Here is a 23,630-nt window from a genome sequence, read left to right as displayed (position 1 = left end):
AACCTGATAAAAACAAAAGGGACAAGGACATTTTTGAAGTCAAATAATAGAGTCATGATTGTATTTTAACTTTATACTGGTTTATGCATGTTGTTTGTAAGTATAGACTTAAGTTTTACTCAGTTGTAAGTCAGGAATTGGGTCTTTGCTGGGACAAAATGGTTTATTTCCCTAGTAGGTGTCATACACTCACAGAGGAACATTTTAGACCTATCTGCTGAAACACTAGATATAGTTTATAGTGTATTGTGTCAGACCAGTGCTTTGATTTGGCAGGCAAAGTGTCAGCTCTGATTTCACTTTTTTTTTTCTCCTGTCTTTTGCAGGTTTGTGTGCAGCTTGGTTTACTACGGTCTTACCCTTAATGTGGGTGACTTAGGTGGAAATATTTATGCCAATTTAGCCCTGTCAGGCTTGATAGAAATCCCAGCGTACCCAATCTGTATTTACTTGATTAACCAAAAATGGTAAGTATGGAATTTATTAACTCATTCAGGATTTCCTTATAACTTTTCTCAAAGATAGGTTTTTTGTGTATCACACCTCCTAGCTTGTATCTGTTGTGTGGGGCTTCCCACTTCGATGTGAAAGTGCCATTATGTCTACTTCAAATAGCAGTTTATAGCTTGTTTTCAGTCGCTCGCCTCACGGTGAGCCATCCTTCTGGCTTGGGTGGGGTTGATGTAGCTCGGAGGAAGCTGCGCTGCCTGCAGGCTAACACTAGATAGCGTCCTTCCCACCGCTGCCCCGTCATCCCATCCTCACTACTGGGACAGAGCTATCCCTACTCCACTCAGCCCGGGCTGTCCTGTGGTTTCCTGCAATAGCAGTACCTCTCTGAGCTACTGTGAGAGCAGAGCAGATATTCTGCCTTTTCCTGAACCACGATACATTGAGAGCCATTGTCCAATGTCTCTCTGTTTTTGTAGAATTTCCTCCCAGTCTCTGCTCTGTGTCTCCTGAGGAGGTTTACAAATGTCACACACAGCGGGAAGCAACCCCAAATCCTAGAAATTGTCAGTCGCTGTATAAAGTTGGCGCTCGTTTTGTTAAGTGTGCAGCAGAAGCTTGTTTAAAAACGGTGTGAGAGGAGGTGTTGGTGGAAGATGGAATTCAGAATTCCCAACTGCAAAGAAAGAGTCAGTGTGAATTCAGAGGATTCATTACTCTGTAACCCACAAACCTAATGCAGAATACAAACCTTTGTTACCTTTGTGTATCAGGTTTGGTCGGAAGCGAACGTTGAGTGCATTTCTGTTCCTGGGAGGATTGGCCTGTCTTATTGTCATGTTTCTGCCTAAGAAGAGAGGTAAGTAGTTTTTTGTTTCTGGAGTATGTGATAAGATCTGGTAAAAGCAGCATCCTACAGCATAACAATTTGATGGCTGCTGGAAGATTAGGCTCATACCATATGTGAGTCTCAATTTTTGAAGCTGGAGAAGCTCATTTTTCTAATGAGCCAACTCATTAGAAGAAGAACAATAAGCATTAACCTCCCTAAGACCTTAGAGAAAACTTGTTAGTAAGGTTTGGATTTGAATTTTTGCCTTTGGATTCTGCCCTTTACTTCTGTTCACATTGGTTACTTCTTTCCAGTGTTTCTGACACAATCCCAATGAATTATATTCTTGTGGTATCTCCTATAGCTAGATGACAGGTTAGTGTAAGTAGTACCCATAAAACTTGGATATAACTCTCCAAGTGGAAGATCAGTATTAGAAGATGTGAAGAACTGAGTGCTGGAGCAAGTTCCCATCTTTCCCACACTGCTCTGTAATATTCAAAAGTAGTGTGGTTGCGGTAATAGTAATGTGGCTACACAATTTACAGCTCAGGAGAGCGTTCTGATAAACTTCTGAATTGGGGAGTCTTTAAAAAATGTGAAATTAAACATCTTTTGTGTGAAGATGCACTAATGTTAATTTTCAGATTATGTAGCAATTTTTCTTTTTAAAACCAGATAGATAAATTCACCTTGCTTGTAAGATCTGTGGATGTATATTACCTTTCATAAAGTAAGAGAATGTTTCAAATGCTTGAAGAGTGATTCAAGAAATTAAACATCTATGACAGAGTACAGAATTTGCCCTAGATGGCAGTAGGTCTAATAGGTAAAGCTTTTTTAAAGGGATGCAACTCAAGTTTTCAGAATTATTCCAGGTCCTTGAGCATGGACACTTGGAAATATTCTGGTTTGGCTGGTACCAGTAACCAAGTATTTTTTTCATGTCATTCCAAGCATAAGATGTGAAAAGAGAGGACAGAACCATGAGACCCCCCCCAGGAAATCATCTGTGTACTGAACTGCCCAAGTCAGGCAAAGGTGAAGTGCTTGGGGAAGTGAAAGGGCTCACTGGCCAGAAGCAAGCACCTGTCTTCACTGGGCATGAGCTCTGATTTGCCTATTAAAAGCAGATAAGCACTGGCTGTTCTGATAAACTAAGCTGGATAGGAAATTTAAGTGTGATTCTTCACAGCATCTTCCTTTCAAAGTAATAATGTTAGAAGAATATTGTCATACTATAGAAATGACAATGAATAGGACTCTTGTTTAAAAAAAAATTACTCACTTTTGGAAGAGATATCTGTTATACTCCTCTTGAACTTTCTGATAGAACTCATTTAGTATTTAATTAGTGGTAGACTGAAAATACTTAGTTGTAGCTTCAGCTTTTAGATTCTTCACTAGATTCCTTTTCACACCATACTATTGTGTGATTGAAATGCTTTGAGGTGTATTGGAGTGCTCAAAAACCTTACAAGGGTCACATTTTCTCTCTCAGATACTGGAGTGTTTGCAGTGGTGAACAGTCGCTCTCTGTCTTTGCTGGGAAAACTGACAATCAGTGCTGCTTTTAATATTGTCTACATCTACACATCAGAACTTTATCCCACTGTCATAAGGTAACACAAGTTAATTTTAAGTCTTCATTTTTCTGGTTCTCTTACATGATCATCTTTTATTTCTCTTTTTTTTTTCTATTAACAATACTTTTTAATTTGATTTTTTCAGTTACATATAAGGGTTAGATGTAGTTTTACATCTGAAATTTCTTCCCTTATCATCTTCTCACTCCTTCTTCCATCAAGTTTGCAGTGTTCTGTTCAGACTGACTGTATTTTTATGTAACAGTAAAATAGACCCTTAGCTGCTTGGCCTGCTTACAACTCCTTCTACTAATGAGGATAACTATAGCACTGCAGATATTTCTTTTAATGAGTGCTTTATAAAACCAGACAACTCTATCATCATACACACTTAACCAGGAACACTGAAGATGGCTGGTCAGTAAACTTTGTTGAAGTAACTTGATGCTTCACGGGCTGTGTCTGAGCAGCAGTAGGGTCAGAAGCACCCCCTGCTTCTGCTGACAGGGAAGACAGGAGCTTCTGCCATAGAGGTGCATGTGGTGGTCAGCCACCAGTGAAACCATACTGTGGTGTTTTTCATGAGTGGGTAAATCTGATGATAAGTAGGATTTGAATAAATTAATTCAGCCAGAGTTTCAGACATGGGCAAGATGTATGAACTGAAATCACACTTGTTTTGCCTATGTGTGTATGTAAAAATTCTGAATCTAAAGGGGAGTTTTGCTTCATTTTAATCACAAAAGTCACGTTTCATTCCGGTCTTGGGATGCTTTCAGTTACATTTGACTTTTCTTTGCCAGTTAATGTGCTCAGGGTCATGACTGATGAGTCTTTTTCCTTGCTCAGTAACACTTTTCAAAAGATTAATTCTTTTTGGTTTTTTTCATAGGAATGTTGGAATGGGTGCCTGCTCCATGTTTTCCCGTGTTGGTGGAATCATTGCACCTTTTGTCCCTTCATTGGTTTGTCTGAAGTTCTCTTACATATATTCTTGTTTTGTGGTTCTGGTGCACCAGAGATGGGAATGTGGGGGATAAATTTCATTTATAAATTAAGATACATAAATTGCCTATCTTAAAATATCATGGTAGGCCAAAAGCATTGCAGAATCTTCTGTGTGATTAGACAGAACCTCAGCATTATTTAATTTAGAAGATATTTTAGCTCTGTAGGAATTTTGGGACCTATCTAGTGGACCTTAAAATATAATTATTTCAAATCACCAAGATGGTGATACCAAATTTTAAACCCTGCACAAGCAATAACAAAACACCCATGTGGTTAAAAGAACTACTGCATCCAAATTAAGCATATGGGCTCAATAACTCATATTTTTGAGAAAAAGTTTGTTTTAATGTCAGTACACTTCATTAAATATCCATGGGTTATAATATCAGCAAAGCAGTTTGCCTTTCAGTAAATGAAGGTGATGTGGAGATCTGATGCACTGGCAAGGCAAAGAAAGATTTTAAAGAACAAAACATGGGAATGATACCGTTACTTTCCTGTGCTTAGTGTGTTATGTGTATGCAGGAAAAAGTGTGCCAGTTTTTCCCAGCTGTTTGCTGAGGCCCTGTGAACTATGTGACAGATTCTCAGGTAATATTCCTCTCTGCCATTTGCCATTTTACATGTAAGGCAGAAGGTTAAAAGGGCAGGTGAGCACAGAGAGTCTTTTAGTCTGCAGAACGAAGCACTGGGCAGGTGAGAGCGTGAGCACCTCTGGGGAGCAACAGGCAAAGCCAAGAGTGCTGCCCGTCTACCAGGTGGATTTAATAGGCAGCTTTTATGTAGCAGTTGGGGCATTCATTATGTTGTGTCTGCCAGACATTTGATACTGTATGAAACACAAATCTTGGATCATAATGTGTGAAGGGGTTCCATGAAAATGAAAGTAGCTCTGGTTGCATAACAAATGAACCCTGATTTGAGAAAACAATTAGTAATTTTTGTGTTTCACCATTTCTTCCAGTATTTGTAAGAATTTTCAGTGTCTTTTGCCTGGAGATCTCATAATAGTAAAAATAGGAGAAGTTAACTGTTGAGATAAGAGATGAAATGTTGGTCTTTTATTTGATCACAGCCTGTTATTTGCATCAATTTAGAATTGCTCTCTACGATGTGAGTTTTTGAAACAAACAGCTAAACTCTTTCCCTGTTTTAAAATGAGCCTTCTTTACTGTGAAAACAGGGACAGGCATCAGAAGAGAAGTATAAACATTGCTTGGGCTGTTACAGGTGATGCCAGGAATGCCAAAGCTCAGTTGAAGCTAAAACTAGCCAGGAGCATAAATAGGGGTTCTGTCAGCTAAAGAAAAATATGCCTGTGGATGAATGGGAGGGGCATCCCGTTGGTGGGTGACATGGAATAAGCTGAAGTACTTGTGCTTCAGTCTTGAGAGACAAAGCTTCTCTCCAATACTCTGCCTGTCAGCACAGCTGAGGAAGCAGAAGGCCAGCAAACAGTAGGAGGAGTAGTAGGTTCAAGAACACTTACAGCTGAAAGCTTTCCATTCCATGGGGTAAGATTCCATAAGAATGGTTGTGATAGTGGAGCAAGTGTTTTCATCATCTGTGGTAAACCAGTATTATAGTGAAGGATCACTGGTAGCTGTGGGAGGAAAAAGGCTCATCCTGTGTGTGTCTTCAATATCAGAAAGTGGAACCCAGGTGTGACAGGCTGAGCACCTCTAACTCAGTCTGTGGGAGGACTGAGACAGGACCTCCCAGAATCTGTTTATAAGCATGTGAAGGCAAGGAAGGTAATTGGGATCAGTGAACATGGATTTATTAAGAACAATTCCTTCTCAGCCAGCTTGATTTGATAGTCAGCCATTTATTTCATCATGGAAGGCAATATGGATGAGGAAAGGGAGGAGAGCAGGGAAAGCTTTTGTAAGGCTATCCCACATTGTTATCATATGTTTATCACAAATTTTGGCTTGGGGGGTTATATAAGTAATTTAGAAAATAATGTTTTTGAGAGGCATAATGCAGCCTGGAACAATCTACTGCGGGCGGGGGGGGGGGGGGGGTTGCTATTTGATTATGTGAAGCAGTGATTGACCTTATCTAATTGAGGCTGTAATTGTGCTTAGAGTAGGTGGTTGGCCTAGATGACCTCAAGAGATCTCCAAGCAGCACGTCTGTGTTTCTGGGGTATCTATTCCCTTCTATAGAGCAATGTTACATTTGTTACAAAGTACATACATTAGAGGCAAGAATTGAGTTCAAATTCAGCAGGTGTTTCTTTTATTGAAGTTCATTACAAAATCTGTGGGGTTCTAATAGTATTGACAAGATACAGTTGGCAATACTGGTAAAAAACCCAAACAAACAAACAAAAAAACCCACGACAGAAGGATTGATGACTTTTGTGCTAAATAGAAACACAAACACTGCCAGGGGAAATGGTTGTAAAGGCTAGGTCCTTTAATATGCAACTACAAGGAATCAATCTCAACCTAACTCTGTTATTTTTTCCAGAAATCTGTACAGTGGTCTCTGCCTTACATTGTGTTTGGAGCAACTGGTCTGTTGTCTGGGCTCTTAAGCTTGTTGTTGCCAGAGACCTTAAACAGCCCTTTGCTAGAAACTATTTCAGACCTGCAGGTGTGCTCCTATTGGAGGCTGGGTGATGAAGCCATGTCACTGCAAGCCCTAGATGGCTCACAGGTATACTAATTCTTTTCCTAGCACTTTTCTGTTGTGTTTATTTCAGCTGTCAGCTTGAATCTGCCACTCTAAATAGATTAGGGTAGTGATTCTTGGCCTGTGGAGATTAGGCCCCAAGGAGAAGATAGTGTAGCAGTCCTACCATCACATCTGAAATGTTTTCTGGAAATGCAGGCTGAAATATAGCTGGATTAATTCATCCCTTCAAGGCCACAAGCTTACAACATTTCCCTTTGGGATAAAGTGATGTCTGTGCATCTCTAATCTCAAAGACTGATTGCTACAGTGTGTTTCAGCCAAAGCTGGACACTGAAGCTTGAGAAGCCTTAGATGTTAACAAAACCAGAAGTCTGCTTGTGAAGGGCTGCTTTCAAAGGCAGCACACTACTTCTGACCTGCCCCAGCTATTCTGCAGTGCCAGTTAGCACGTCTGTACTAGACAGGCTCTGAATGGGTTAAAGCCAGACTAACCTCTGAGATCTCTCCCACTATTGACTTTGGGAAATGAGATTCATTGAAAACACTGGAACTACAAAACTTCCAGGTATAAGCATAAATAAATGTGGCAGCAGGATGTTTTTCAATGAGGTTTCCTTGAATTGTGATTTTCACATCACTTTATTTCATTAAACTCCTGGACACCTCTCTGGGTGTCTTCCTGGATACCTCTCTGTATCTTCTACTCACGTGGAGGTTTTTTGACATGGTTAATTCTCTGTGAATGACGTGGGATTAGAGAGAAGGGGCTAGAGAGCTGGGAGTGGATGTTTCAATCTGGGTAAAGTTTTAAAGTTTAAATCCTGGTCCTAAAACTTGAAGTATGGAGGTACTTACTTAAATCCTGGTCCTATAACTTGAAGTATGGAGGGAGAAATAGAATAAGTGGTCAGAAGACTTTAAGGGAAACTCGTAACAAACAATGTTAGTTGCCCCATTAGGCTGAGATGAGACAGGATCATTTTACCACCTTTACTTCCATTTGAATAGTTGTTGGTCAAGCACTCTGACATTCATAGGTACTCATTTTCACATTTTACTAATTTTATTTTCACAGAAGTCACATACTTCTAGAATAGGGACATTTGCTTCCTATCAGAAGCTTCAATGCGTTGCCTTGTTCACCAGGTTTATCTGTAATAGTTCTTGATAGGACAGCACAGTTTAGTGACAAAAGCACCCTTGAAGAAAGGCTGAAAAAGGCAGCCCTGTAACCATTAATTTTATAGTTTAGGTACTTTACATGCTTATTTTATAAACATTTTCAACCATACTGTATAATGTGTTATGGCACCACGTTCTTGCTGACTACACAAATCCATCATATACGTTGACATCAGCTGTTATTTTGGTAATTACATGATTATTACATCTCAATTGTGCAGATGGTTTACCAACGAAAGCAATTTTTGTAAGCAGTGCAGGTGTTCCAGCTTACAGGTGGGAAGTCCCATTTTTCATTTCTTCTTTAACCAACTGCAGTCCTTAGTTGGTTACCCTTTGAGGTGACAAGTATTGTCTGTTAGTATTCCCACAAATTGGTTAGCTTATGTCAGTCAGTCCTCTCAAGTTTAAATCTTCTTTGCTTGTCCTTCTGTAGGCGTCTTAAAAATCCCAACCTGAACAGGACCCACGAAAAGGGGGCGTTGTTCTGAATGGTTTTCAGGAACATTTTGCCCAGGATGGATTAAAATTACTGAATCTGAATGAAAATGTCATTGGTTCGGGCCTTAACTAATCCTGTAACTTCAGTGAAGTTATATCTGGAATGCATTAGGCATTTATTTTAAAGCTCACAAAGAAAGTGCTGATAAAATGGGAAGCTGTTAAACATTAACCCTATTTGACAAGGCCATGAGAGGTCTTATGAAGCTGTTGTGAGAAAGATTTAGAATTTATTTGGCATACCCTGAATTCCCCCTGTGGAATCCATTGTCCTTTTGTACCATTTTCAAGATAACATGTGTTCTGATTGCCCAGAACGGAGGTTTTGTTCTTGTTAACATACATGAATGTGATATTCAAGTTGGACAGCATCCAGTAATAGCCTCACTTTCCTCAAATAGTTTTAGAAGTCTAGAAAAAAAAAAGCCTAACACGATTCCCTTTACATCCTCTGACAGGTCGTAGTGCTCAAACTGTTTGAAATTCCTTTGCAGTTAACGCACACTGCTATAGCAAAGCTCCTCTGAAGAGAGATCTAAAGCTACAGATTTTGCTTGCATGGTACTGTCAGTCAGGAGCACTATTTCCATTTCTCTATTTTTCACCCTCTCTCTCACCCTTCTTAGCATATGACAGGCAGGCAGAGATCTTAGGATGGATGCAAGCATATTGGGGAAAAAATCCTAAATAATCAAATGAGACAGAGCTTATACTAGCAGGAGAACCTTTTTAACTGGAATCGTTTGTGTCAGTTCCATGGAAAAATGCTATACTGGCCAAATAAAAATCAATTAGCTATAATAGCTGTCTTTATTTTGGGTATGTGGTATGAATTATGTTGTGAAAAGGACTCTGACTGGAGTAGGTATGCCTATAATAGGAATTTTACCTTCTGAACATACAGCATGGTAATGATTTTCCCTTTTCCATAACACTTTCATTTAGTATTGCAGGGGAATCTTTTTAATGCAACTTGCACAGTAAAATGTCCATGCTAGCCAAGGAAAAGTATGAATTGGGGATGGAGAAGCTTTACCTAAATAAGTAATATGTAATATGTGTTCTGAGCTGTGTTACTATGTTGCCAGTAGCTCTCCACAGAGTAGGCCCTTTAGACTAAATTTAAGAAAGCTTAGTAGATTACCCCTTCAGAACCACTCTAGCCAGTTTCTCCTGCATATATTCTCTAGTGTACTGGTGGAGCAGAGAAAGTTCATCCACTACAACCCCATGTCTTTTAAAGATACTTTGAAGAACCAAGGATTTGAATCTGAATTCACATAATGTCTTTTATAAAGTTTTAATACAGTGGTTCGACCTGTGTTTTCTTACTTTTTCTATACTAGCATTCCACAGAAGTGGAATGCTAGTATAGAAAAAGCTCTTTATGTTGAGACTGATCTAGTGGCTTTAGTCTAGCTAACAACTTCCTTTTTGCTTCTAGTCTGGAGACAAAGACAGCTCTACAGGGAGTGGAAGTGAAGATGAGGAATTCTATGATGCTGATGAAGAGACTCACATGATCAAGTAATGAAAAGAAGAAACACTGGCCTATTTTATGCCTCTTCTTGCCCAGTCAGTCCAGCTGTATGACAAGTACTTGTACTGTATGACAAATATTGCTTGCCAGGCAATGTCATTGGGCAAGTGCCTGTGTTTTTCCTTGCTTGGAGAGGGATTTGAGTACTGTTCAGACTGATGACATCACTGATGCTCTCCATACGAGGCAGCCATTCCAATTCTCATGGTTCAGAATACAGTGCACGGACTGCATTTGAAGCCAGGTGAGACAGCAGGAGTGAGATGATGTATTTCAGAAGCCCAGGGTATACCCTAGGCTTAGACAGATTTGGACAGATCATCAGTACATATGTTTAGTATTTTATTTTCAAGGTGGTGGATTTTATTTCAGTGCAAATTGGTAAACTTGGAAACAACCACTGTATTTTCCATAAGATGGAAGTGAAAGTGGGTCAGAGAATGTGCTGTGTGCTACTCCAATGGGAACAAATTGCTGAAATTGTATGTTAAAATGGCTTTTGCATTTTCAGTAGAGAAGAGGCAGCTGTGAACAAAAGGTTTCTGTGTGCACACCTGTGCAGAGTTACAGGTGCAGGTGCTTAGTCATGAGCTGGGCTTTAACTGAGTGATAATGGAGGGTTGGGAGGAAGGACTACGCAAAAGAGCAGCCACAAAGCCTGCCAACATAAGGAAAGTTACTGACTTTTTTCCTTCTTTTCATACACAAAGCTTTTTCTTGGTCTTGTGCATATGTTTGCCACATGTTCCCCACGTCTCAGCATGGCTGTTTATAGCTTTGCCTACTTTTACCTTGTCCTCGCTTTGCCACAACTATTGAAGCTCAGCAACTTCTCTGTGGAGTGAAATAATTCTGTGATGGATATCATTTCCTGGGTGCAACAAAGGTGAGGCATTTATCACATACCATGTGTGTGGTGTGATAGAATGTATAGCTCACTTCTGTGGACTTGTCTGGGTCTTTATTTCTGGAACAGGTTTAACTCTGAAATGGTAAGAGGAACTGTGGAGTGCTTTTATATTTTGGGTGCTGTTATCAGGAAGCTGCTAGTGTTTATTTTAAAATCTCGTGTGTAGCTAAGGTTTTAATGTAAAAAGACAGCAAATCTCTTTGGACCTTTTTGGTTACTTGATGTTTTCTAACCAATGCTTGCTCAAGCACTTGGTTACTTGACCTTGTTAAGGAAACAACTTCACTTTCCTGTTTCACTGAACTTTCTGTAAGTGCTTCATTAGAGAGATATGGAATCCCAAAGTGTGAAACATGTGGAATATTCCAACTACAAAAATGGGGCCTTACAGAGATTCAGTTTTCTTTATGACGTTGTCATCTTCATCCTCTAACCTGTGGCTTTCTCTTTGTTAAGGTTGGTTTCCATAAAATGTTAGTCTTCCTACTTTGAGTTCCTAGCAAAGTGGCACACAATGGCAGTAAATATATTTTCAGGCTCACGAGTCATTTTTGCACATCTTAGAATTAAAAAAGGTGGGTCTAAAAATATCAGAAAGCTGTCTGCTGAATATTTCCTGGTTAAAGAGGGAAGTTCCTTTACTCTGCAAGGAAGTGAAAGTAACCAGCATCTGAAGTTTGCAGCTAGCTGCTTGAACTTTGCTCATTGGGAACTGGAATGCTGAGCAAAGTGCAACTGCCCTGGTTGGTGCAGAGAGCAGCCCAGAGTCTGCAGTTTGACACATGCAGCATTCCAGTTGGGTGTGAACTTCATCCAGGTGTTGACTGTGAGCAAAATTGGGAAGTTCAGTCCCTATGAACAGTCTGTTAGTATTGTTGTGATTTTTGCCTGTATTATTCTTCACTGGAAAAATTCTCGCTCATGGTCTTCACTTTTTTTTCCCCCCCAGACTGTAGTTGTTGTAGATGTGGCACTTTTTAACCCAGGTGGGTAGTCTTTCTGCCTTATTTGGCCCTTTTGTATATAAGGAAATTTCACCAAATAAGGTACTTAGAAATAGTTGGAAAAGTTGGAGCTATTCAAATAGTTTTAAATTTTTTACTCACACTTTAATTTCTGGACAGCTGGGAAAATGACTTTTTATTGCTGATGGCAAACAGCAGTAAGCCTGGCAGTAATAACACGTTGCCAAGGTGTTTTTAGAAGTTTGTTTTTAGGTGTTTGTTGCCTCTGTCCCTCTCTGGATGTTGGGTGGAATAAGTCAGGAGGTGCCATTATCTGCTCCTGGCAACCCTGTGTAATGCCACAAGACCCTCAACAGAATTTTCATTAACAGTAAGATGCTGTAATGGTTCAGGTGGAGAAGATTACTCTTTGCAGGACCTGAGCTAGATTTTGTGAGTCTTCAACTAAAAATTAAATGTACCTCTCCACTCATGCACTTTTATATTATTGGTATACATATGTAAAATTGCAAAAACAAGAGTGAAGACAAAATTAGCAATTTTTTTTTGCATAGGAATTGCTGCTCTTTTTTAACTTTAAAATCTGTCCCTTGTTTTCACCTTTGGAATTTTAAAGGGAATATTTAAAAAGGAATTATAAATCTTCCATTGTTACTTTCCCATATCAGTTAATTCAGAAAGTTTAGACGAAAGAATCCCTGCAGGAGGAGCTCAGCAATGTATCATCAAACTTTGTATTCCAGCTTTGTGTTCTGAAGTTCAAATCCATTAGGTGCATTAAGTTTCTTTTCTGAGGCTGTTCATTTTTAGTATGAGCTGGCCTTCTGGTACAGAAACCTATAGGATCACTTTTCTTCTTACCCATGATATGTAATGCTTTACAATATTGAGATAGTTGTATCTCAGTGTCTGGGTAGTGAGTTTGCTATAAGGAGCTACTGGAAAGTAGAACACTGGGTACGTCAGTTTACTACATGTTGTAGTGCTAGGAGTCTGAGACCAAGGTTCTTGCTATAGTTTAGTGCAGTATGATAATCTTCTGCCATGTTTTTTGCTAGAGTAACCAGTACTGTTAGCCATTTTCATGTTGTGCAGGCACTAAGATACCACTTTTCCCAAGGTGGAATTTCTTCTCTGGATTCCTTTGGCTGTGATTTTTTTTTTCCTTTTCTTTTTTTTTTTTTTTCAGGTAGCTCACTTAGTTGGGATAATGCTAGAGAGGAGAGGTTTTCCCATGGTGCTGATTAGTCAGGTCTCAGCAGAATCCCAAACACACCTCACCTTCCTGGGGAGCTCACAAGTGATGAGTGAATAGATCTAAGAGTGAAGGAGAGTGACAGATCATGTGAGGCAGCATGGAGGAGAATGAGCTGGAAGAAGTGAAAAAAAAATGGAGGATTCAACTGAAACACTTTAGGCAAGGGTAAGTGAAAACACAAAATAGCTGTGGGGTAGAAATACCCTTTAATACAATACAATTTTAAATTTTTCCTGAAAACAAAGATAGTGTTCTCTAATTAGGAATTGGGAAAGTTCAGAGACCCCTGACATACCAGAAACTTGGAAGCTGTGTGTTCAAGGAGAGCCAGAGGTGACGCTGTTCAGGTCAGGATGCTGAGCAAGGAGCCCCTCCAGAGACACCCGACTAACATGGCGCAGGTTGCAGCTTGTTTCCACCACAGTTACAGTCAAGGCTTTGAGGATGGGAGCCATGTGTTCATTAGCTCAAAGTGTGCAATCCATGCCAGCTTTTCCAAACTGTGTGGATGTTCTGAGGTTAGTAGGGTATGATTTACAGAGCCATGGGGAATGCAGTTGAGCCATACATTTTACAGCGTATTTCACCTAAGCATGTAAAAACAGTTTGCAAGAGAATGTTTTTCTTGTACTCAGGAAAAGGGGAAAGTGAGGAAATCTTCCTGGAGTGTGTTAAAGGGAATATTAGAACTAAAATTCTTGTTCTTGAGTCTTCTGAATGCAGATAATAATCACTGAATGCAGACTGGGTGAGCAGTATTTTGGTTTAGCTGAAGGTTGTGTGCTATTTATCCCTTTTCCCACCCCATGAGCACTTCTCTGGTCCAGCTCTTTGACACAGCTGAATCTGTGACTGCAGACTGTGAGCCTTGCAGTAAAGATGTCAGAAAAGCCCAAGAGCAGTGCTGTCATTTGATGGTGGAAGTTAGTCTGGCCTGACACAATGCTTGTATCAGAAATGTCTATATTCAGCTGTTTACCAAACAGGAGACTTAGGGTATAGCTGTATTTTGAGTCTCATTTTTTGTATCTCACTGCAAGATACGTGGTAGAAAGACATCTACATAAGAAAACCTCTATGTCAGATCTAAATGTGGAATTGGAGGGTGAACAAATTTATACATAATTTTTCCATGCTGTTTATTTTAAGGTATGTTAATTTTGTCTAGTCTGTTGTAGCCTTCAGATTTTCCAGGTGCTACTGTTATTTAAGGCTAGTAGAGCTGGGTAAAACTTTTACCCTGGTAGTCTGAATTTACTGAACTTTCTCATCCCAGTTTTGGTACTATTCTCTGTTTCTGTCATTCTGAATAATGCTCCTGTATTGCCTAATAGGGAACAGATTTTTTTGTTCTAATTTGAAGTGCCTGTTTTGTGAAAGTAGTCTTTAATTTCCTCCGTCAATTTTATATGGGACTATGTGTAAAGTAGCATCATAGAATTGGATTATATGTGTGCCAAAGACAGTTTTTGCTAGAGAGCAATAGTCCAAAACTAGTTCTAGCTGCCTTTATTTAGACTTCATCCATGCAGAACTGGTCTGCAGAACTGGTATTTACAAGCATCCCTGAAACTATAGGGACAGAGAGTTACCTTTGTTTGTTTGTCTTTCATTGCTTAGTTCACTTAAGTAGCTTTTGTTTCTGAGAAACCAAAGAAATTAAATGAAGGATTAAAGTGTTCTTTTTGTAGAACATTCAGAGTTTATACCATGTAGCCATTACAGAGAAATCTGCAGAACCTCTTTTGATTCTGAGTTGCAAGTGTCAAAGTTTACTCTCTAAGACTGATAAAACCTGGTTAAAAACTGCACACTGGAATTTGTTAGTTCATTCATCTATCTTACAAATTAGCATTGCTAGTAAATAGTTTGCCTGGAGCTTCATGGGATCTAGCAGGTTTTTATAAAATGCACACTCTGTTGAGGCATTGCTAAATAATAATGTATGGATATTAAATCCCTACTACAACTAATATTCACTGCAAGTCAGCCTTGTCATGGCTGCATGTTTGACAGCAAAAAAGCAGGTGGATAAAACTTTCTGCAGCAAGGGCTGATTAGGCCCAGAAGAAAGATTATCTCTTTCAAGCCATTCTCTGCTATGTGTACAGAATAAAGGGGGACCATGGGGTGTATACAGTAAGATTGTAGGATGGAATGTGTTTAAATACTTACCTGCCCTCATTCACTGAAGGTTTCTAGAGGAAATCTGTCTTTATCATGCATGCTTCTGCTTCCCACCAACACATCTGAGGTGCTCATTTTGTACCTACTTTGTCAGAAGCCAGGCAAAGTTCTGGTGGTAAGAAAACCTTTGCCAGTATTGAAAGTTGTGTTTACTGAAAAATCTCCTGGGAGAGGTATCTGGTACATCTGTTTCCAAACAAAATGCTTTTAAATTATGGAAGCCTGATTGGGAAATGTGCATTTCTGATGTTAGTCTGTAGGAAAAATCAGTTTTGCAGATACTGATGAAAACTGTTACAGAGCAGAAACTGCTAGGGAATTTGTGGTGAGAATTGTGTATGTTTTGATTTCAAATATGCCTTTAAAATACTGGTTTCTAGTATTTGATCCCTTTTGCTCCTCAAAATCCAACCCAAATTTTATTTTATTCTTGTTAAAATTTGAGGAATGTGGAAATGGGAAGTATGTTTTTCATATGGATACTTTTATTGCACTACCTTTGCTTCCTGAATCTAATAGTATTTTGATTTTTTAGGCTACCACTTTTATGTTGAGCTTTTTGTTGTCACTTATGTATTTAATTGATTTTGGGGAAACAACAAAATTTTTCCTTTTTTTTATTTGTGTGGAAATCCATGACTGAGTCCTCAAGTCATCCTTCCCTTTTAAAGGTTTTGTCAAAGGCTTTTTAAATTTAGTTAAAAGACTTAAAACCTCGGAGGAGCTTCATAATTACACAGTTAGAATATGGCTTTTCTGTATGTGTTGTTTGCCTTTAAAGGGACAGAAAGCCCTTAATTTTATACTAATGTCAGCTGAAGGCATGACTTTTCAGGAACAGTAAGTTTTGAGTTGGGGGGCTTTAATCAATTTGATTTATTGCCAATTAGAGGTTTTTTTGCTACTGCTTTGGTATTGGAATTAAAAATAATGGAAACACTTAAGCAAAATACTGCTGCTTTTCTCCAGACACTGGTCTTCCTTCTATCTACCCATGTCATCCTCCAGTTCCTTGGCTGCTTGTCATGCTCAGTCCCTTTAGCAAGGCAACAGGCAGCGCAGGAGACTGGGATCAGTCTGTTGTGCTTCTGTTTATTCACCGCTCTGTGTTTCTTGTTCTGCTGCTCTCTTGTGGGTTCCAACACCAGCCACAGTCCATTTAGAGTTGTAGCTCCTTTTGAGTCTACTCTCAGCCTCTGCTCAGGCTGATTTTCCTTTGGTGTTTCTCCTGCTCAGCTGTCTCTCTGTTTGTCTTGTGCTGTTGTAGCACTGTAATCTCTTTTTCTTGGCATTTACAGCCCTGTTTTAAACATGCTTTTATCCAAGTGCCAGCAGCTCTTCTGGCAGTGTAGGAGTGCAGTGGGTCAGTGCTCACTGGGCCTGAGTGGCAGTGGCCACTACCTGAAACACAGGAGGATCCATCTGAACATAGGGAAGCACCTTTTTAATGTCAGGGAGATGGAGCGCTGGCACAGGTTGCCTGGAGAGGTTGTGGAGTCTCCATGTGTGCAGATACTCAGGAATCACTGGGACATGGTCCTAGGCAGTCTGCTTTAGTACTTGGCTCTGCTTGAGCAGGGAGGTTGGGCTAGGTGACCTCCAGAGGAGGTGCCTGCCTTCCTCTGAGGATGGAGGGCACCGCCAGAGGTGCCACCTCCAGAGGTGCCGTCCATCCTCAGCCATTCTGTAATTCCTGTGCTGGCTGCTGCTGAGCTGTCTGGGACTAGCACAGGCAGTCCCTGGCATCTTCCCTCACAGGATACCCTGCCCAGGCCCTGACAGCCGTGCTCATACACCACTCCACAGGGTTTTCTTGCACATCAAGTCCTTGGCCTAGGCTGACAGGTGGCTGGTACTGTCTTGCCTTTCTGTGTTGCTGTTGTCTTGGGTCAAGTAACTCCTAAGGACATGAACAGACATTTATAGCCAAGCTCTGTCTGTGTGCATTTACATCCTTGCTGATTTCAGAAGACAGAACTTAGACCTCTTCTTGACCAGAGGGGTAGATTACTTTTTTTGCTGCTCCATCTTTCATCATCATGAAAACAAATCTTTGTGTATTCTCTGTATGCTGTATACTTTTGCATTGTTTTCTCATTCCTGTTTAATTTGAACTAACAATCAAAAGTCCTTGCCAGTTGAGAGCTGAGTAACAGGAAATTGGTAATGGGGGCAGGGGGAGCAGATTCAGTTAAAAAATGAAGTTGTATATAGTTGATGTGTGTACTGTTAAATATTTCATTTGGATTAATGGAATACTGAGTGTTACGAGCATTCCCATGTTAAAATGAGGACTGATACATTTCAGAAGTACTTTCTCTTCTCTAACTGTATTAATGTGCTGTTGTTAACTCAGAGCTGTACTGCTGGAAAGTCTGTTTGTAGAATACTTCATCTGAGAAGTCACAACTGAAGACAGCATAAGCTTTTCCACAGTAGACCTTTTATGGTGATATATTCATATGTTCTGTGAACAGCTGTTGGATCCATCTTTTTAAGATGTTCTTTGCCATAGTGAGGGGCCATAACAAATGTTGAAATATTCAGAATAATTGCACTTATCTATTCTGTTTTCTTAATGTATTTCCTATGCATACTGCCTTACCTGTATGTATTGTACTTCACTGGAGGTACGAAAAGTCAATACCAGGTTCTTAATTTACAATGTGTTAATGAGTTTTTAATATAATTCTGTAATACTAAATATTTTCCAGTGATCTTTGTCTACTAAGAGAGGGTGATGATGGGTAAGCCCAGGTGAATTTAGTCAAAAAGTTAATGTTGGTTGTCTTTAGTTTCTCTTTTAATTTCTGAATTATTTCAATAATTAAAAATACATATTTTCTTTTAAGAATTTTGTAGAGGCTAACCTATGTTAGTAAACCAACTTTTAGGTGATTTGTAACAGCTCTGATACTGCCTCTGACTCATACAGTTCATCCAATGTCTTTGTAACTTATTTTGTGCCTTTTCTTTCCCTGACACAAAATGTCTCAATAAAAACAAGTTCTTTTGCAACACACAAACCTATTTTATTGTACTGATTTTTTTACTTGCCTGGCCCTTTTGTTTTGTTTTATGGAGGGACATGAAGCTCTCAGAATAGAATAGATATTTCTAATGGACTCTGCAGAAGAAAATTGACAAGGTGGAAAGCAGGTCATTTTGGAAAGGCAGTGCTACAAAGCGCCTGGGAAACTGGCACTGTCAGTACTAATCAATATATTCCACCATATCTATCACAAATCATTTCTAACAAAAACTGGCACCAGTGGAATGTGAGAATCAATTTACTACTGGCTTCGGTTGTGCTGATTGATGTTGAAAGACTGGAAATACTTTGGGGGGTTTAGCATAGCCAAATGTCTGTGGTGGTGTTACTAACATGTACTGGGGGGGGTTCCCATGAGCTCTAGTTGTCTCTTAAACACCCCTCGTAAAGTGGACGCAGATGCACAAGGCCATGGTCCCTGTCTCAGTGCTCCTGCCAAAACATCTCGTCTGGGAATGGCAAAATTTGAACATTTGTCTTCATTACCTGGCAATGAGGTGATAAATAGCTTGACTGCATTTCCTGTCCCCTGTCCAGTAGCAAAGAAAATATTGTCAGAACGTGGAAAAAGTGACTGTCGGGGAATAGGGATCAGTGCTCTGTTCTAAACTGCCATTTGATTGTTTTCTCTGCCAGCCTTTGCTTTGTTAAAGAGCATGGAGTCCCTGGTAGCAGAAACTGAATAGCTCTGTGCTCCTGTGAATGCTGTTCTTCCCTCCTGCCCCAAACTGTCCCTCTCCCACCAGATGACTGGTAGCATTATTCACCCCATTTTCCATTTGAAGCACATCTGCTTGTTTCCTTCCCTCCATGAAAACCCAAGGAGCAGAGATGGCTTGCTCCTTTCTGCACTAGCCTGGCCAAGCAACTTGCTCTGGTTTTATTCCACTATTGTTTCTCCTCCCCCACTCCTGTTTTCAGTGCCCTTAATCTGCATTTAACTAGTTCTAGCCCTGAATATCAGTCCCGTGGCCTGTCACTGCCTGGAGCAGATACAGCACAAACGATTGACTCTCTCCCTTTGGCAGTTTGGCTTTGACTGCACAAACAGCCAATAAAGGGGAAAGGGCTGGGCAGCTGATGGGAATTAGCTTGTTGCTGTATAGTTTTATTGGTCTGAGATAAAGGAGGAAGTGTTTGCTTGAGAATTAAATTGCTTGCTTGCTTGCTTTCTCCTGCTACCTGCTATTCAGATGACAAATTTTCAAAGTTATAGTCTAGAAGAATAGCATATGTATTAGCCAGACATAGCTTGGACTGGAGGCTGTTAGCTCATCTTCCAGTGACTGAAGCTGGAGTGTGTAGCTATGGAGGTCATTATCTGATCTGTCTAGAAATTCTCTGAAAATACTTGACTGAAGCCTCTGTAGAGATTCTGACAAGGCTTGTTCTCACTAGTTGCTGATTATCTTGGTCTGCTTTGTGGTACATACATCATACTTCCAATAAAAGGCAAATTATTTCTCACTTCTGCCAGTGCTCTCATTGTACAGTAATTGTTCCCACATGGCAATTGTTACCCTCTGGGCCCATGCATTGCAGAGTCCCCGTGACTCCTCCTCTGCTTTCTTCCCACACAAAGCATGTAGTTGTCTGGGCCTTCCCCTGTGCTTTTCTTGAGACACTTCTACAGGAATATTGGCAAACTCTTCCTTTAATCCTGACTGCTTCTTCAGCTTCTCCTTTCTGTCCTCTCCCCAGTGCCACATTAGCCCCAGGACACAACGCAATGTCCAAGTTGACATATCCTAAGGATCACCTGGGAAGGTTGGTATCTTTGACCTTGTGTATAGGGTGGCAACTGAGGAGTTTGATCAGACAGCTTTTATAGGAGATTGGCAATACTGCTAACCAAGATCATACAAAAACACATCTGCTTTTCATGTGGTTGTCAGCTGTCTTCAGACAGAATGTGATTGTCAGCTGTCTTCACTCTGCTGGGGGCTTTTTGTGGGTTTGTTTGTTTTGGGTGGGAGAGGATGGGAGGGGTTTGCTTCATTGTTGTTGGGGTTTTTTTTGTTGTTTTATTTGTTTGGTTTAGCTTTTTATTTAATCTCACTCTCCTCCTACACAAGTATTTCTTCCAGCACTCTAAAATAGCTCCCGGGGACCAGGCTTTTTTGGGCCTGGAGACCCTCCTCAGTTTCCTTGCTCAAGCTGACCTGTTTGTTCTGCAGTAATTGTATTTTGATCAAGAGAAGGCGGTAGATCTTATGGGTGTGGAGCTGTTGTTGGTCTGTGATATATGAGACCTAGTTTCTAGCTCTGGCTCCAGTGAACTCTTGGACCTTTTTTATTAGTCAGTGACTGAATGAAGCACATAAACAGGGATGCCAGTCTGAGTCTTCTCTCTCCCAAGTGAGTTTGTGTTGGAGTGACTGTTCTCACTTAGCACTGGTAATTTACTCAATTTACTTCAAACTGCTGTGGACTCAAGCAATAAGTTCTGAATCAGGTCAATTTGGACACAACAGCAAAGTGTAAAAATAATGCAAGTGAACATTGTGCTCTGAGAGCAGTCATGAAAAAAATCACCAGCTCCTGGAAATGCAGTGATCCAGTCTCATTCAGCCCCTCTTGTTGAAAGAGCATCATTGCAAGCATGCTTCTTGGTTTGGCTCTTTTAAATCTTGGACTTGGTCTCTCTGTCCCAAGTTACTGTGCCCCTAAATTTAAAATCCTTTTTTTGACACCTGAAAATAACCAGCAACCCTATGCTGACATCAAAAGTGAGGCAGCTTTTTCTCACCTGAAAAGACTTCCAGTGCTAAAAGTTTTCCCAGTTGCACTGTGCTCTGCCAAACATGTTTTTTTCCAGATGCTGTTTTTCTAACCATGTGTTTAAATCAGTGGTATCAAGTATTTCCTTTTTGGCGTGCAGGCTATTTATGTAGGCATATAAATAAAAGTGCTGGAAGTTTCTCATTTTTGTGGATGTTGGCTGCAGGTAGGTTTTCAAGATGGTGGAACATCCTGATTGAAACAGTAGAACAGTAGTTGTAGTTTAGTGATGGACAAAACACAGAGGAAAAATATCCTTAGAAATGGTCTAGTGGAATATTTTATGTTTAGATTATGATGCACTGAAATTAAACTATTTCAGTGAACTTTCAGAGGACAGTACATGGATTCAGAACTCAAAATGCCAGTTTGCCTGTCCCACATCTCAGTAAACTCTCCTGGAAGCCTCAGAGCTGATGCACCCAGGACTCCCAGCTTGCTGTCTGTCCTGCCATCTTCTGAGCTGACCATTTTAAACTTGGAAATTTCCAGACCCTGGGCACATCACCATACTTTGTCCCAGTGATGTTGGCAATACTAGAAGCACTGCTGTGTGATTTATATTTGTTGCCCAGTGGCTTGATGCTTAACAGCAGCTGCAAAATGGACTGGATTCTGATGAATTTCCTAGTTGAGGCTGGTTGGTGGTGAGTAGCAGCATTATAATCTCAGCATTTTTCAGAATTCCCCACACCCTCAGCTGGTGATCCTGGAGTGATCACTTTCTTTGGAAATAGTAGACTGCAACCTGAAAACATTCAGGTTGTAAACAATTTGGGGTTTAAAATCTCTTCCCAGATGAAGAGAACTCATTTCTAGCAAAAGCTGTCTGCCTTTTTCTGACGTGTCTGGTATGACCACGAATGGAAAAAAGGTACCAGGTTTTATAAATGACTGGACCTGATCCAATCCTGTACTTAGTTTGGAAAGGATATAAACCTTATCTTGCCATGATATGAAGAGCAGACCCAAGGCTAATGTGAGAATGTGTGGCAGTGAGAACAAGCAGCATAAGCATTTGGAGCATTTTTGAGCCTGCCAAGTATTGATTGGTAATGGGAGGGAATGAGAGGAGAAGCATTTCAATTTGGCACCCATATGTGATTCTGGTGCTGTCACAGTGAATTAGCAGGACTTTCTTTTCCCTCTAGTCCATCCCAGGCTTTTGTCATTGAAGTATCCCCTTTGCTCATATCAACTTGTTAAAAGACAAAGTGGAAAAAAACCCAAATAAATTCCCAGAACTTTTGCCCCCAAAAAGCCTGATTATGTTATGCTGCTATCCTCTGAATGGAGGCTGAACAGTTCTAACGACTGTCACAGCATAAATGGTATAGGGGATTCAAGCTACAATTACTCATTTTGCACAGTCACTTAATCCACTAATGGGGAGAAATGGGACAACAGTTTAAGAAGGCAAGAGAACTGTCAGAGATTATTAAATCTGTTGGGATCATTTGGTCTAGTAGTCTGTCTTGACCCAAGTACATGCTTCAGCTAATGCCACAGACTTAATGCCTCCGGTAATTAGAGCAAGAAGAGATGGGTCATCATTAGCAACTAGAAATTCAGGGCTGTATTTCATCTGGAAGGCAGCATCTTCAACAGGGCTTACTTGTTGCCACTGCAGATCATCTGTGAGTCACAAGTGGTACATTGGTCTGACTCATTTGTGTGATTTAGCAGAGGCTTTTTAATACATGCTCACTGTTCCGTATGAATAGTTTTTCTAAATAGTTGCCCAACAGAAAAAGGCACAACATTGGACAACCCTGTGCAGTTAATACTGTTGCTCTTATTTACAAGATGTTGGTGATTTCTTTATTGTTGTGCAGTTCACAGTTCATATTACTTTTGATTGTAGGTTTGAAATGTCTTTGTCATATCTGTGAAACTGAAGAGTGAAGAAAGGAAAGCCAAGCAAGCATGGAAAGCATCAGTAATTGGCATCTTCAGAACGTACAAGAGCCAATCTAATACCATTCAAGGCATATATTCACAGAATACTTTCACAAGGGTTTCACAGATCCAAAATCATATTCAGTCCTGCACATTGCCAACAGCATGAATGAAAAATTATATACCACAGATTCAGTGTTTTTGCAGATACTAGGAAATTTCTAAGTCCTCTTAAAAGAGTACTGCTAAGTAAATGAAGATGCAGGTAGAAAGGAAATTAGCCACCATCTGAACTCCACTACAAGGTACTATGGAATGGGAACTGAAAGAATACAAATGGGGTGATAGCTGAGTCATTCCATGTAATCTTACACAGATCAGCAGGCAGGGAACTGTGACTTGAGAAAACCAAAGTACTGAAGTGCGGCTTGAAAATATTTGAGAGAAGCTGTATAAATCAATGGATGGTCATCAAGCAGAATTTGGGTATCTGTGGTTGGCTAATTAGATATGTGATGCTGAAAACCTCAGAGACACCACCAAAGAGGGAAGGAAGGTCGCAGTGCTTCAGCAAGATCTGTCTAGAGAAACTGTCTCTCAAAAATATGCCCAGACCCTAGCGGGGGCTTAAGACACTTCTAACAATCACTAGAAAAGAAAGGGATTTGGAGGTGTCAAAAAGATAGCCATTCTCAGTGTGGATGGGAATCTCCTTAGAAACAAGTATACTTGGGAGTTTAATTTGCCAAATTAATCAAGTTCAAAAGCTCTCAACAGTGTTCATGTCCATGATATCTGATGGATTGTGAGCTAACTAGAACTGAAGAGAC

The 23,630-nt window shown here is 40.1% G+C and overlaps 2 protein-coding genes across 2 annotated transcripts in view; both read left to right on the top strand.

Annotated features, from left to right (window-relative positions):
• Window positions 1–18,094, top strand: part of SLC22A15 (solute carrier family 22 member 15) — a 41,136-nt gene extending 23,042 nt beyond the window's left edge. Inside the window, exons 7-12 of the mRNA XM_036382689.2 lie at window positions 327–467; window positions 1,224–1,309; window positions 2,784–2,904; window positions 3,761–3,833; window positions 6,358–6,546; window positions 9,653–18,094. Coding sequence (XP_036238582.1) covers window positions 327–467; window positions 1,224–1,309; window positions 2,784–2,904; window positions 3,761–3,833; window positions 6,358–6,546; window positions 9,653–9,739 — 697 coding nt within the window. The 3' untranslated portion in view covers window positions 9,740–18,094. The remainder of the gene's footprint in view (window positions 1–326; window positions 468–1,223; window positions 1,310–2,783; window positions 2,905–3,760; window positions 3,834–6,357; window positions 6,547–9,652) is intronic.
• Window positions 9,910–23,630, top strand: part of MAB21L3 (mab-21 like 3) — a 34,953-nt gene continuing 21,232 nt past the window's right edge. The window contains exon 1 of the mRNA XM_036382706.1: window positions 9,910–9,992. The gene's annotated coding sequence lies outside the window, so the exon portion shown is untranslated. The remainder of the gene's footprint in view (window positions 9,993–23,630) is intronic.

This window comes from Molothrus ater, chromosome 2, assembly GCF_012460135.2.
Source record: "Molothrus ater isolate BHLD 08-10-18 breed brown headed cowbird chromosome 2, BPBGC_Mater_1.1, whole genome shotgun sequence".
In the NCBI taxonomy this organism is placed as follows: domain Eukaryota; kingdom Metazoa; phylum Chordata; class Aves; order Passeriformes; family Icteridae; genus Molothrus; species Molothrus ater.
This window is presented reverse-complemented; position numbering and strand designations above follow the sequence as displayed.